Source organism: Numida meleagris, chromosome 1 (genome assembly GCF_002078875.1).
Source record: "Numida meleagris isolate 19003 breed g44 Domestic line chromosome 1, NumMel1.0, whole genome shotgun sequence".
NCBI lineage: Eukaryota > Metazoa > Chordata > Aves > Galliformes > Numididae > Numida > Numida meleagris.
This window is the reverse complement of record NC_034409.1, coordinates 183,420,548-183,435,859: the sequence shown is the minus strand read 5'-3', so window position 1 is coordinate 183,435,859 and position 15,312 is coordinate 183,420,548. Positions and strand designations below refer to the sequence as shown.

The 15,312-nt window shown below is 42.7% G+C and overlaps 1 protein-coding gene across 1 annotated transcript in view; it reads right to left on the bottom strand.

The window, feature by feature from the left end:
- SESN3 (sestrin 3) overlaps positions 2,917–15,312 on the bottom strand; it is a 44,161-nt gene continuing 31,765 nt past the window's right edge. Inside the window, exons 7-10 of the mRNA XM_021381558.1 lie at positions 14,930–15,045; positions 12,325–12,515; positions 11,749–11,893; positions 2,917–10,897 (exon numbers count right to left, since the gene is read on the bottom strand). Of these exons, the coding sequence (XP_021237233.1) occupies positions 10,811–10,897; positions 11,749–11,893; positions 12,325–12,515; positions 14,930–15,045 (539 nt within the window). The 3' untranslated portion in view covers positions 2,917–10,810. The remainder of the gene's footprint in view (positions 10,898–11,748; positions 11,894–12,324; positions 12,516–14,929; positions 15,046–15,312) is intronic.

Below are 15,312 nucleotides of genomic sequence, written 5' to 3'. Positions count from 1 at the left end.
TCTTTTTGGGTCCAGGCTGGAAGAAGGACCAGAAGCATCCAGGAAGAGCCCATGCTCTGAGTTGGAGGTGTGGATGTGGACATTCAGCACGTTCCTGCCTAAAGCTAAGCCTGGCACATGAATGTGGCTGTCTCCATCTCAGAGGGACACCCACTTTGCGTGGTACCTCATTTTCTTCTGTTTTCAGGATTAAAAAAGAATCCTGTTTCCTTTCCAAATGTGTTGAAATTGTGACCATTTTCCTGAGAGGCAGAAGCCTCTGTTCCATCCTGTTGTGGTGAATAAAGCCTAGCCCAGCATTTCCGCAGAGCCAGGTGAGCAGGAAGATGCCAGCGGGCATGGAAGGAGCAGTGGGAGCTCTTCTCTGGTGGAGGGAGGATGGCAGATGGATGGGATGCTTCAAACCAAGTGGCCAGAGCTCAACAATAAGGATTAATGGCAAAGAAGTGGTCTCTGCTTGATCCTGACACCAGCAAGCCACAGAGCTGAGTGGAGGAGCCATGGAGGGATGAGAGGTTTGAGAAGCCAACACTATTTGGATTTATGTCACCTAAGTGTGGGCATCTAAAATCTCTTAACCTACATGTTTCTATTCTATGTATCAGTGATCCACTCATCAGTGATCCACAGTGATGAGTTATCCAGGCTTTAACCGGGATGCCTCAGCTAGGTGCCCAAAGCTGGGGTCAGTGAGGCCTAGATTGGGGCTGGTGGCGGATGGGACTTGACCCACCCACTGAGACCCTCGAGGTGCCCATTGGCTCAGGTCCCCCAGGTGATTGCACAGAAGGGAAACTCTTTCCACAGCCCCCTGGAGGGCTGTTGGGATGCTCGTCCCTTCCACGTGGGCAGGACAGATGCAGTGACCAGCACCTCTGAATGCTGCCAGAAACCCTCAGGGCTCACTGCTCCATCTGGGTGGTGGTGTGGATTTCTGTGTGGTCCTGATGCAACAGATGGGATGAACCATCGAGTGCACCTCAAACTTTCCAAGTTGGCCCCACCTGTGCAGAATGCTCCCGTTCTGCCAAGAACCTGACCCAGAGTGTTTTGAATGCACATTTGTGGGGTGGCCATGCACATCCTCCACCTGTAAGGAGCTGGCGGGGTGGGGGCCTCTGGTGTAAGCAGACACCTTTGCACTGCTGGAGATAATAGCCTACACTTGAAAACAAAGCACTTCTCTCTGCAGAATTAAGGTGAATCGTCTCATGCTGGGCTGCCTTTGGAAGAGTCTGAGAGACCACGGACTGCGCTGGCTGCAGAAGAACTTTGAATGGTAACAATTTTTTTTCCTGGTGTCAGAGAGGTGTAGATAATCTTGGAAGCTCATCATCCGACCAGGCTCACAATTCAGATGAATGGCATCACCAAGGGCTGGGGAAGGGGTACAACAACTCCAGGAATGGAGAATTCATCCCCACATCCTTTAATGCCATGGATCATCCCCCCAAACTCAATGAGAAGTGGGATTTTGTGCAGTGGGATGTATGTGAGAGCCTGGTACCTGATCTGATCTTTTCAATATCACCATGCTGTACTGCAGCTTTGAGCAGGAGTTTATTTTTCTGTAGGATGAACACTGCAACCCAACTGTAGCCAAAATGAGTCTTCTTGTACTTCCCACGTCCTGCTTTTGGACTTTTTTTTTTTTCCAAGAAATGTTAATATTCTACTTATCAGGCTCAGGCAGGAAGAGAAGGAGGACTTCCCTTCTGGAAAAGCAGTTTTGTGTGGGTCAGGAATGTTTAGGTCTTGGTTGAAAATCCTGATGAAAGCCAGAGCACAAAAAGCACACATGGGTAATTTACAGTTAAGCAGCAAATATAAATCCAGTGATTTTATTTTCTATGCTGAAAAACACTCACCAAAAACCCCTTGGTTTTTTGTTTTTTTTTTTTGCTGTTTTTTTTTTTTTTTCTTTGGCCTTGGGGTCAGCCCAGATGAATCTCTCTGGGTACCCGCCACCCATGTGGGGCTGCCCACCTCACTCCAGCCCTTGTCCCTTCCTAGATCCTGCTAGGCATCACACAGGGGTTGCCTACAGGGGGTGGTGAAATCATCCCACATCTGCCCAGTGTGGCACCTGAGCATTCAACAAGGAGAAGTGCAGAGACCAACACCTGGAGAGGAACAACCCCAGGCACCAGGACATGTGGGGGCCAAACAGCTGGAAAGCAGCTCTCAAGAAATGGGCCTGGGGCTCCTGGTAGGTACCAAGTTGAACAAGAGTCAGCAATGTGCCCCTGCTGCTGAGAAAGCTGAATATTCTTGGCTGCAGCAGGCAAAGTATTGCCAGCAGATCCACACTTCTGCCCATGACCATGTCCAGGCAGCTTCTGAAGATCATCAAAGAGGAGACACCTCCACAGACTCCGGGCAGCCTGTGGCAGCGCTCCATCACCTGCACAGCACAGAAGTGCTTCCTGAGGGCCAGAAGGAACTTCCTGTGTTCCAGTTTGTGCCTAAGCAAAGCCAAAGTGTTGTGTTTGAAATTATGGCTTCTTTGGCAATCAGTGTTAAAAGAACAGAGATTGAGAAGTACAAGAAGGCCCAAACCCATCCCATTTAACAAACTGCCCTGCAACACAGACCCTGGGCTTCTTGCAGGAAAAGAAACCCAGCATCCTTCTTGGGCATGACACAGTGTCCATCAGATCGTGATGTCCATGGGATCATGATGTCCACTGCCCCAACCATAATCACTGACAGCTGCATATTGAAACAACATGACCGTCAGCAAGAGCAATATATTTTTTGGGACCTGTGTTTGCAGTGGAGATCTGGACTAAAGACCAGGACAAGTACATGGAAGGGAATGACACTTCTAGGACCAGAGCTCTTCCCAAAACATATTGTGTTCTGCTGCGCTGACACAGTCCTGAGCACTTTGTAAATAATGCATTGAAGAAGAGGCAGGTTTTATCAGTTTTATTTAACCAATGAAATTCCTACTGATAACAATGAAAGTAATTTCAGCAAGTATAAATGCAATACAGTTTTAAACAAACCCCATTGTTCCGTACCTATAAATAGATTTTTCAAAACCTCATAAAAAGTGCAGATTTATGAATTGCTGTTAAAATGTTAATACATGATTCCTTTGTTTAAAAATGCATTTTTGTCTCTTAACTCACAAAAAAAAGTTCCTTCTGCATCTGTTCAGATAAATTCAAGTCGGGTAACTTAAAAACTAAAAAAAAAAAATCACACACGAAAAAAAACCCATCCCACTAGGTCAGTCTGTCTTCTGAAAAAAAAAAAAAAAAAAAGAAAAGAAAAAAAAAGAAAAAAAAATACCAATCAGCAAGAACAGAAAAAAAAAAAAAGGTAAAAGCTGCTGTGGACACCCACAGTTCAATCCTAGCAGCTGCCATGCCTTGCAGGCAAACCTCCGCGACAGCACAGACCCTGCAAGCTCTGCCCAGAGCTGAGGGCAGGCGGTGGCCCGAGGGACAGTGCAGGGGACATGTCCCTGTGTCACCCATCACCCGGCAGAGCCGCAGGGGACGTGGTGGGACGGAGCAGCAGGATCAGAGCTTTGTCTTTCTTCCTTTGTCCCCAGATAGGACAGAGCTGGCAGCAGCTGTGGAACAAGGTGCTCCCTCTCCAGAGGGGAGAGCTGCAATTGGCAGGGAGCTGCCTTCCTGCCGGGATGGCCCTGCACTGCGCTCCTGACAGGAGGCTCAGGCCCAAGGCCGTCTCTGGAGAACCACCTAAATGGGGAGCAATTCCTGCCCTTAGCGAGCCAGCCTTTGTGGCTGCCAAACCAGAGGCCCACCTGGGTACTGCAGAGAGGCCTGGGAGCTATGCTCCCCGCCTCGGCCTGGCAGGCTGGCCAGGCGCTGGGCCATCAGTCTGCCTGTCTGTCTGTCCCTCCTCACCAACAAGGCTCCCACAGCACTCGGGTTGCTCTGTGTGCACCATCAGCGAACTGCAGAGGGGATCAAGTGGCCTGCTGAGCTGAGGAGGGCCGAGCCTTGTAGCCGTGGCCTGCGCAGCAATGGCCCGGCGTGGCCAGGCATTGCCATCTCAGCACTGCCAGAGCTCCTCCCGCATCGACAGTGGTATTCCACCTACAGCAGGGTCTGTTTAGCAAGAGCAGTTTAAAGTGGCTATGTTTATCAAGTTTGCTACCTTATGAATTTAAAAAAAAAACAAACAACAAAACAAAACCCCCCAACAACTATAAATACAAAGACTCTCACTCACCAGACGCTCGCAGCCGGTGTGAATCATAAACCGCATCAATATTCTGTTAAAAAGCTTATTCTACTTAAAACTATACATAGTACAAGAGATTGAAAAGTGGCAGTGGTGTACGGCCGCACTGCCCGCCCAGTGGCCCACAGTCAGGTGCTTCATAGAAATCAAGGAGTTACAGTAACAAAGCACAGGACTGCAGAGCCCATCACAGCTTCTGATTACACTGCATACAAAGTACCAAGGGAAACACAAAATAGAACTGGTGTTAATACTGATGAATTAAAGAGTAACTATAAAGATCAAAACAGACGTTCACAGCATGCTACATATATTGCTCACAAACTTTCTTTTTCTTTAAAAAAAAAAAGAGGCTAATACAAAACAAGAAGTTGGCAGTCTGATTTTCAGTTATGTCAGATAGAAAGATAAAGCATATACATTCATTATATAACTCTCCAGCAAAAGGAGAAGGGGTAAAACTGAGAGATTTCAAGTTTACAAAATTCCTATTTTTTAAGCTACCGTTTATATCCAGTTCCGGTCAATCGTCATGAAATATTGGTGCCTGCGCCTCCTCACAGAGTCCAAGGGATGCAGCCTAATCGTTTTAGTTTCCCTGCGGGAACATCTTTTTGCCCTGGATGCTGGAGCATCTCATAGAAAAACAGAATCATAGAATGGCTTAGGTCGGAGGGGACCTTAAAGCCTACCCAGTTCCAATCCCTCTGCCATGGGCAGGATTGCCAACCACCAGATCAGGCTGCCCAGAATCCCATCCAGTGGGGCCTTCAATGCCTCCTGGGATGGGGCATCCACAACTTCTCTGGGGTCTCCAGCCCTCTGCAGCCCCGCTCACCTGGCAATGGATGGGGAGGGAAGCAAAAAGGAAGGTTGGTTTGCATCCAGTGGCATGGCATGAGCATGGAGTGGTGAATGAGGAGCATACTTTACGCAGCCACATGGGAAAGGTTCCATTCCCCTCTCCATTCACGGAGTAAGAAAAGAGAAAAGCTTTCCAGAGCAGCTTGGGGTTTCATCTTTGAGGAAATCTCAGAAGAAGGTATTTCCTACTGCCTCCTCTACACATGGACGTACTGAAGAACCTTTTAGACACATCGGTGAAGCTTCTCCAACTGACCAAAGTGTCAACATCCTTCTAAACCAGGTTCATCCCCTCAAGAAAGCCTGTTGTCTTCTGTTTCTGACTCCTACAGCATGAGCTTCTGCCCACATTTAGTATATTCACTGGCAACTTTAACACTGGCTCTACCTACTGTCAAGAACAAGGGCAGAATTTGGATTCCTATCTTCCATGAGCTCTGATCAATACCCAGACATGTCTACATCTCAAGTAACTACTCAAGTTTGCAACTGGAGTTATTCCTTGAATAAATGAAAAACCCGAACCCATTTGTTCTGAAGGCCATTTGCGTCTGTCCAACTACGGGGAACACAAAGAGCGGCTCAGTTGGGCCCTGTTGGTGCCTGCCCTACTCCCATCTGCTCTGCACACGAGCAACTCGAAATTCCCATGACAACTCCCCGTAAGAAGCCTGCCCGGCTCAAAGGCTCAAACGGGTACGTTTTGCCAAAGAAAGCATTTTGTCAGTGGATCCACTGGATTATTCCTCTAATTCCACAGATGGAACATGACGCAATACTAGCAAAAGCTACTTAAATGTTTTAAGCAAGTACTAAGTGTTGTACTTTACATCAGATTTAGATTTCCTGCCCAGAAATAACCTGATCCTGGAATTAAGTGTTTCTGAACAGGAGAAAGGTCCTCTGAACTCAGCAATGAATGGTAATGTCAGAACTGTATGTTGTTTTACACTGTTTTACAGGGTTATGGCTGTAAGGCTGCCTCTGCAAGATTGCTGGGGGCTGTGAGTTGGGATGATAGGAAGCATGTAAGGCGGGGTGGTGGCAGCAGGTTGAAAAATGACAGGTTTTGCCCCTAGTGAGCAGCAGAAGGATTAAATGTCTGCAAGAGAGACCTAATGTGTGCCGAGGGAGCAGGTGCATGATGGCATGGCAAGAAAACTTGCTCGAAGAGACAGATTAACATTGTTCAAGATACACCTCAAGTTTCCTTGTGTTACAGTGCTACTTCCATCTCCCACCGCTGAGATCCATGCAGCAGGTATGAAAGTCAAATTAATTTTCAACTGCAGATGAAAAGCTTCATTTAAGATTTCCAAAGGTGAAAAGACTGCTGGGTGCTTCTCTTTAGACCACCATACTATGCTGGCAACATTAGGGAGAATAAATCTAAAGCTCAGATGGGGAAAACTGACATTTTTGTCCAGCTCTTGGAATGACAGTTAATGGCAAACCAATTCTAACAGTTTTATATTCCGATCAGTTCTGGGAAAGTTCCTTTACTATGAATCCAAGCCCACCTCCATTTTGTGCAACATTATCCCTATTTATGGGAGAAGGATCTGAACACCTAAGGAAAGCATCTGAAAGAAAATCAGTTGAATTTGAGAAGATTTGGAATATATTCAACTGGCCAAAACTCTGAAGTCCTAGCACAAGCTATCCATTTGCTAATGGCAGTTGATCTTTTCTGCAAGCAGAGGTGAAATAATCCAGCTCTTCGAGAAGGGAGTCCAAACTCTGGAATATGAGCCTGAAATGCATGTTGATGTCCATGGAAAACACACATGCATGAGAAACAAAAACCTGTTTTGCAAGAGCAGCAGCTTACAGTTTAACTTCTTTTGGAAAGATTTCTCTATTTTAAGCCTCCCCCAAAACCCATTTTGTTAACAACTGCTGCAAATCACATGGATCTGCTTCATATTATTGCCTTAATCTCTATGGAAACTGATTTTATTCTATAGAACTTAGGTGATTAAGTATCTTTAAAAATCTGATTCAAAAATGCAAGCGGGCACCTTGCAGAATTTTGCTGAGTGCCTAGTTGCTTAAATTCCCACTGAAATTCTGGCAACTAGCTCCTCTTCCCCAATCCCATGAAAGCATCTCTCAGCATTGCTAGGAACAAAAATACTACTGAAGAATTTGGTGCTTTGACCTTCTGCACTCAAGTAAAAGAGAAGCAAAATGTGTTCTTCCGTGTTCTGCTCTAATCTGTTCTAAATTTGTACCGAGGCCTACATTTATAGTTGTTTATAATCATGGATTTTCCTGTGCTTTAAGGACTTTTTTAATACACGGGAAGAGCTGATGTGGCAATCCACTAGTTCTTAAAGCAGAAAGTACATCCTCTTCATTTTAATGCAGGCTTTAGGACTTCTGAACTGCTAAAAATAAATCCATCTGCCGCTTACCAGAATGTTCATAGGGTACCTCAACACTAGTTGTAACAGCTATCTCCCAAATTCTACCTTAGTTTAAAATGGTTTCTGTTCCAGCATGATGACACTCTTCTGATGTTCAGCTGCGGGCAGAGTATTCTGGGAAATGCAAACGTTTTCTCCAATTAGCATCTTTTCCACTTCTCTTCATTACCAAGAAAAAAAAGGAACAATTTCAGTGATAATGGACTCCATCATCAGAACACACATTTTACAGTGATTCTGCAATTATAAGAAGCTGTCCCTGCTCAAAGGCTCTATTCCCTACTTACATTCCCTACGCTAGCTAGTTAATTTGTACCTAACGAGCTTTCTCTTCACAGACAGGAGACTGTACACTTCATGTTGGTCACAGCTGGGATTTTGCGGACTAACATTAATGCTGGTAAATATCAATTCCAATAAAGGAACACAGATGGAGAGTATCTACACTTCCAACAATTACTGTACTCTTCAGAATAACACTAATGATCAAAGCGTGAAGATTCACATTCGTGAGTGCTTTAAAAATGCAAAAAATCCAAGAACACTTGCATATGAAAATTTGGCACAGTGTGAGCCTAAAGCATGCATGAAGCATATGGTAGAACTGTATGATTTTAAAGATCTATTCCGAACAAATGTCTATTAAAAACCATAAATTTGAGTATAAAAAACTAGGCTATAAACTGTTACGCCGTAAATGCAATACTCTGGAAAAAAAAAACGCCACATGGAAAACATTTTCAGAAGTTTCAAGTTTGCTTTTAATATTAAAAAAAAAAAGGAGTAGCAAACTACCTGACATTTCCTATGGTGGAATGTCTTGCAGGCCATATGTGACTTGATATGGCACTTAAAAAAAAAAAAAAAAGATTACTGATTTACTACAAATTTTATGGAACGATCCATTTATGGTTTCTATATTTCAAATCTGCTCATGTACTTTGCTCAGAAGGCATTCGAGTTGGCAAGCGTATTTCAAAAGGAAAGAAGTAAAGGCACTCATGTTTCCAAACACAAAACCCAACCTACTCTATGAGTCTTCGCATTTCTGAAGGGAAACTCAGTGGTCATATTCCTTACCCAAACGTAGTTTCACCTCCTTTCCGGAGCTCAACTGTGCTTCTTGAGAAATACTTGACTTTTCAAAGCAAAGGAATTTAAAGTAGTACTGTACAGTTCTCATCACTTGAAAAAAAGCAAAAGTATTGCATGAAAAGTCCTCTCAGAAGACCTGCTTTATGCACAAAAGCCATTAGGTGCGGCCACTACAGTTACAATAGGTAGGAATAAGAATGAGAACAACTTAGAAAGTTAATCTCAAGTTCATACATCCTCATGTCCTAACACTTCTGAGAAATCTTTGCAGTCAGCTATAAAAAATAAATACATCTGATGTTTTCTCCAGTGCTCTCTCTAGAAGAGACTCTGATGCTGTCTGTCAGATAGTTTTCTAAACAGCCAACATTACATTTAAAAAAAAAAAAAAAAGAATTACTGATTTCTTCCTCAAAAGCTTTTCACACGCAGCGCCTGCAGCCTGAAAGTGCAGCAAAGTGTACAATCATCCAGCCTTCCCACCTGGAGCACACGGACAGAGAGAAAAACCGACATGCGAAGTCACGGCAAAGCACTGGGAGAAGGGCAAAAAACTAACTTCAGAAGCATACTGGTCCATGATTTTCTCAATGAGAAGTACGACTGGACTGGTAATATCATCCTTTTTCAAAAACTACTCGGTAATCATCAACAGATAAAAATCCCGTATTATCTCCTAAAATACCATGGAATATTAAAAGTAAACCTATCCAGTTAGTTCTGCGTGTAGGCAACAGAAAGAAAGGTCACTCTCCTCAAAGTACTATGGGAAGTCCAAACCAAGAGACAAAAGTTTATGCAGTGACAACTTACATCCTACTGGGTAAGCTTAAGCATCTCTTTAGGCACTTCACTGGTTCATTAAATGCAATACAAAATAAAGCTATAAATATCAGCATTTTGTGCTCTTAAAATTAGTCAAAAGCAACAGAAAACAGCACAAAAGTGTGACATTTTTGGCAGCTTATTTCTTCCCTTCCCCAATATTACCAGTTGTCTAAGAATGCTTTGTTTTGGGGATGCTTTGGCATCTCAGTATCAGGTTGTCTTAAGCCACAAAAGCTAAAACAAAACTGCTAGGCCTTAGACAATAAAGAAATTTGGTTTTAAAATTTCTTTATGGCTATAGAAGAAGGACACTTTAGCAGTGACATGATAGGGAAAAAAGCTTGCTTTTTTTAATATTGCACTTTTCTTTTGTTCACCCACACTAATGCATAGAAACATTTTAAGCTTTGAATATTAAAATTTCATGCTATGAAGTTATGGGAAATAAATTTCTATACATCCAATATGACAGAACACATATGCTAGCCTTCCTTTACTTTCCTTACTTAAAACATCGAGAAAGAAGAGAGTGCAAAAACCCCACAACCCTATTTTTGGTCAGCCCGTGTATCAGCTTTATAGGTGCCAACTCAACAAACTGCAACATGTGATGAGCATGGACATTGTAAAGACAACTGAGGGTGGCTGTCAGTAAAACAAGATTACGCATGATTCAAACACGGTAAGTGTAGCTGAAATGGCAAATTGCGAGGGCTCTCCTCTTGGGAAGAGGCACGATAAAGCAGATGACTTTTGCACTTCCGTAGCATGCTGTAGAATTTGTCATGATTAATTTCACATTAAAGCGTGGTCAAGGTTTGCATCCACATTTCACATCACCTTCAATTGCTGTAGTAAGACAGTGACTGGCAGGCAGTCTCCAGGAGACACAGAAGAATCCAGTGGGCAATTCAATGCAACACAGCACGTGCATCTCTGTCAGAGTTATGACCTGGTGGTACGCTCTCAGAACAGGCAGAACCGATCTTCTGCTGGGCTCCACTAATCTGAAAAATGATTGCTTGGAAAAGAAGTCTCTAAGCACTTCACTCCCGTGCTTAAAGAACAAAGCGCTAGAATTGAATTTAATAAAAATAGTTTTAGGATTCTGACCACCGCGCAGAAATCCAACCGGAAACAATGCAGAGTAGTGCTCCTCAGTGTTACTTTTGTTATCATTAGTAATGTTAAGCATCAAGAAAATAAAACACGTCATTGCACATTACAGCCGTCAAGAAACACGGCTAAACTTTGACACTAGAGAATTGAATAACCTGATGCTACATCACAAACAGCTTCTGGTGTGTATCTATTTCAAAAGGTCTTTACATACTCAGTAAAAATTCCTTTACTCCCTCCCAGTGAATGCTTCAGGTTAAGTGACGAGTTATGGCACGAAGGGCGTACAGAAGTTCTGCTTGCATACGAGCTTCCATTAGAAGTAGATTGACGTGAACCTGTTAGAAATTAAATCAGACCTTTAGCTCACCCCTGCATGCAGTATCATTTATGTATGCTAGCATCTGGAACCTTTAGTAAAGTATCACATCAAGAAATGAGGTCCTTTCTCCCTGTGCTTGCTGCAAGACTCCAGTTCCTTTTGGGACAACGTCCTAGGAACTAGTCTTGCCTGCTTTAAAGGATCTTCCATCTGAAAAGTCCCAACAAAACCACTGCTATACCCTAACGGAATAGTTCTTCACGAATCATACTTTCTTTGGTTTACTACCCCTTATGACCACTATATAGGAGCACAGAATAAGGAACAATTTATACACCGGATAGAGTAGCAGGCACGCAAGTACTGAACCTGTCAGGAAGCATTTAACTTAGATATCTGAAGACATGTTGACATTTTTATTGATGGAAAGCACCGTGAAGATTATATTTATATGGAATAAGCTCTTTTTTGATCCACAAATCCAAAGCATTGGCACGGTTGACTGCATCTGCATTCCCAAGTTTATCCACTTTTCTATTACAGATGTCAGTTCAATTTTATGCAGAAATCACTCAAAGTAAAAAAAAAAAAAAAAAGAATCAATACTTCCAGTACACTAGCAAGTATTTTTGTAAGACCGATATTTAACATTCAATGAATTAACCTCATTTGTTTTTCTCTTGTTAAGAACGGTTAGTTTGGGAAATATAGCCATTTTTGGGAGTCACAGAATGACAAAATGGTTTGAGTTGGAAGGGACCTTTAAGACCATCTAGTTCCAACCCCCCTGCCATAGGGAGCCACACAGTTTCATTTACAAACAACATGTGTGTCTCTGTGCAGCCAGTCTGGCTATGCAATACGTACCTTCTCCGAGTGCTTGAACTGACGCCAGTAACTATCGTACATGCGCTTGGTAGTTCTCTCCGGGTAGCAGGTCACTGTCTTTATGTAAACCTTCAGGCTGCGTTCAAGTAGCTGATTAACTTCTCCATAATCATAGTCATCATACCTACACAACAAAGGCAGGCACTCTGTTGGACATAAATTCTTAAAAAGCACAGACTTCTGCAGCATTAAGTTCTTATGCTTAGGAATTCAAGCACTTGTTATATATGCTAGAATCAATTCTCCTAACAGAGGAAAGGCTTACTATTGGGATGCTGTCTTTTCTGACCAGAGAATACAGGCTGGTTTCAGAGCTGACACTGCCGTAACAACTTCCAACCCAACTCATGATCGTTTATGTGACTCAGAATCATAATTCGCTGGAAGTAAAACCTTTAGTGACACAGCAGCGAAACCACTTTTAACTTCTAGACTGAGGTACTACCTCCACCTCTACACTCAGAGTCTAAGATGATGCTTTTCACACAGATCATTTTTCATTTGGTATTGACACAGTTTTGAATGTACTCCTTAGCCAGGGGTTTTCTCCCGTACCTGATTCCATACATACAGTGGACATAGTTAAATAAAGCTCTTCTTAACGTAGTTGTATCAACATCTTCGTGTGTTGCCATAGTGTTATACGTGAGGTTATACACCATCCGGAACTTTTCGTCAAGGAGATGCCCAATATCAGAATAAAGCCTGTTTACAAGGGAAAAGCCATGATTTTCCCAAGTATAGTCCTGCAGAAGAAAAAGGAAATAAATAAATACACAAGGGAAGTAAAGTCCCTGCTTGATTCTCTCTATAGCTCAATGCATTTTGTTGTCTGCAAGTAACGCTGTTCTCCAAAGAATTGCATTTTGAATCCTTCATTGATATCACCTACTCCATTCCACCAGGTCTCCTTGTTAATGAGTATCACATCACAACAGCCCTCCTTTGGTTGGCTATCACCATCCTACATGAGAAAAAACCCCAAGCTTGTTCTGAAGTGCAGAGGTAATTTTCCACTCACTGCTCTACTGCTTTGACCAGTGTCATTCTGAGCACGATAGACTTGTAAAGCTTAAAAATTTATTCCTCTTGGAGGCTTTGGTGCTTAACTCCAAGCAGAAGTGGTGTACGCACTTCCATCCAGGATGTACAATCTCTGGGTAAAGTGCCAAAAAGTCCTTGAACAAAGTAATAAAAGCCAGGTCTTAGCCAAGCAGCTGGATTGCAAGAGTAAAAGTATGCCTGTTTGCATCAGGGATAGGAAATCTTTGCATGGTGATGGCATGGCATCAACAGCAGAGGAGAATGACTCCGTGTGCATCAGAGTAGCGTGCAACCACTCTCCATGTTGGGGTTATACAGAACATGTTAGTTCACCCACGTCCTTGGCAAGTGTTCAATTACTCCATCACAGACTCTCTACAACTGAGGGCATCATCTCCTCATCCTCCTCTGTGCCTGGCTGCTTTCCAGAAGTACTGCTGGGCAAGGGCTCTACTCATGTGCTCATGTACTCTAAAGAGCTCATCTACTGGACTGAACCCCTGGTTAGGACTAGGGGAAGTATCATGAAGGATAACATTCAGCTGCTTAAAACTGGAATTCAGTGACACCTGAAATGCCCCAGGTCCCACTTGCCCTCCAGTTGCCGGTCCAAACAACCATAACATTTGAGAGCTATGCCTTATCTACCTGGTCCTGCAGAAGTGTCAAGTACACCCAAGGGACATCATAAACGCTTCCAAAAACCAGAAACCCCAGGATGGGGTAAAGCACTGCTACTGACAACAACTGATTTATACCAATCATGCAAAAGGAAAAACAAAGAAGTTTAAAGACATTCTGCTGCGTGTGTGAAGTACCTGCTTCTATCACTGTATTTAAATGCACGGAGACAAATGATAGTCTTGTTTCAAGAGAGTAAGGATCGGATTTATTACAGAGTTTTGTGATGCTACTTCAATTTAAGCAGCATTAATAGCAGAGTATTTGGATGGCTGTGGGTATATACATTGAACTGCTTTCGAGTAGGACATACTAATAAAGTTAAATTACTAAGGTGACTCCTTTGAATATAGGCCAGAAGCTGTCCTGTTTATTTAAGAGCAGAGACATTTTAGTTCCAATTTCAACTCTGGTTGAGCTTTTTTCCATGGGAGCCTGCTGCTCCTAAAGTACTTAAGCAGTATGTTTGATTTACAGGCTCTGACTCTGCCTTATTCTTTTTGGCAATATCTACCTACTTCAGGCTCATATAAAGACCGCAGAGTAAATTATCCAGATCAGCAATGGCTGCTATATTACTAAATACATTTCCTGAAAGTGATCACAGATTCTTCATTTTTCAGTCTTGGATACATCTTCTGACCATTGAGTTGTCCTGCACCTACTGTGCTTTACTCGAAGTTCTCTGTTTCGGTTTAAGATTTCTTCCATTCCTTACAATTTATCACTAGACTGACTAGACTGCTGATGAATCTACTCTATAACCTGAAACAGAACCATCCATAAGGTCTCTTCTGTATTATATATTACGCAGAGGCTTATGAGCCTGGTCAAGGACGAAGATACCACATGTAACACAAGGTACAGACAAAAGGACAGTTCTTTCAACAGCACAATATATATATATATATATATATATATTCACAAAGAGTCAAAAACTTCAATGTTGTGGAAATCATATTTAAGAACTCTTTTTCTTTTCAGACATTCAAGTCCAGTGTTACAGTGTGTCTCCAGGAAGGACTCACCAAATCGCTCTCACACACAGATACATCTATTTATTGATAACCCAAGTCAGAAAGCTCTTGATATAAGTGCAGGAATAAAGTATTCCTCCAGTAGGGTCTTTTTCACATTTGGAGGGACAGAATTTTTTTTTTTTTCCTTTCACTTTTATTCCAGATTTAGTAATATGCTTTACAGTTTTCAAGTATTAATTCTGGTAATACTTGGAATATGACAGAAAACAAAATACCTTGTTTGAGATTTACAGACAGTAAAAGACTCATCACTGGTAAATTTATAGAAGATTCCAAGTTATTTAATGGACCATAGCAAGAAAAAGCACATGCAACAAATGTGTCCCAATCCTTCTTGTTCCTTGTCCTGCAATGACACCTGCATATATTCTTTGTGTACTTTAAAGAGAGGCTACCTGAGCTCTGAATGTTGGCAGATGGTCTTCTCCTCGCCGTGCAAAGTCTTTGTACCCAAACCCAGGATCTTCAACATAGCGGGAGACGTCTGTAGAAACTATTTCATCATCAAATGCTGTGAAAAAAAAAGCAGAATACCTTGCTTTAGGCAAGCACAGGAGTTAGCTCTGACTTCAAATTACCACCCTACTGCAGAACTAGAGAGCAATTAAAAAACTGTGCAAAGGAAAAGAGCGGTAAGAAGGAAGGAAAAAAATCAATTCCCATCTGCTTGTATGGAATCCATCCTTCTCCTGGAGTCACCTACACGTTCTACACCAGACACCAAAGTTAATTCTCCAAGATGGGAAGAGATGGACTTAACTTCTGGAGAGGTCCTCCT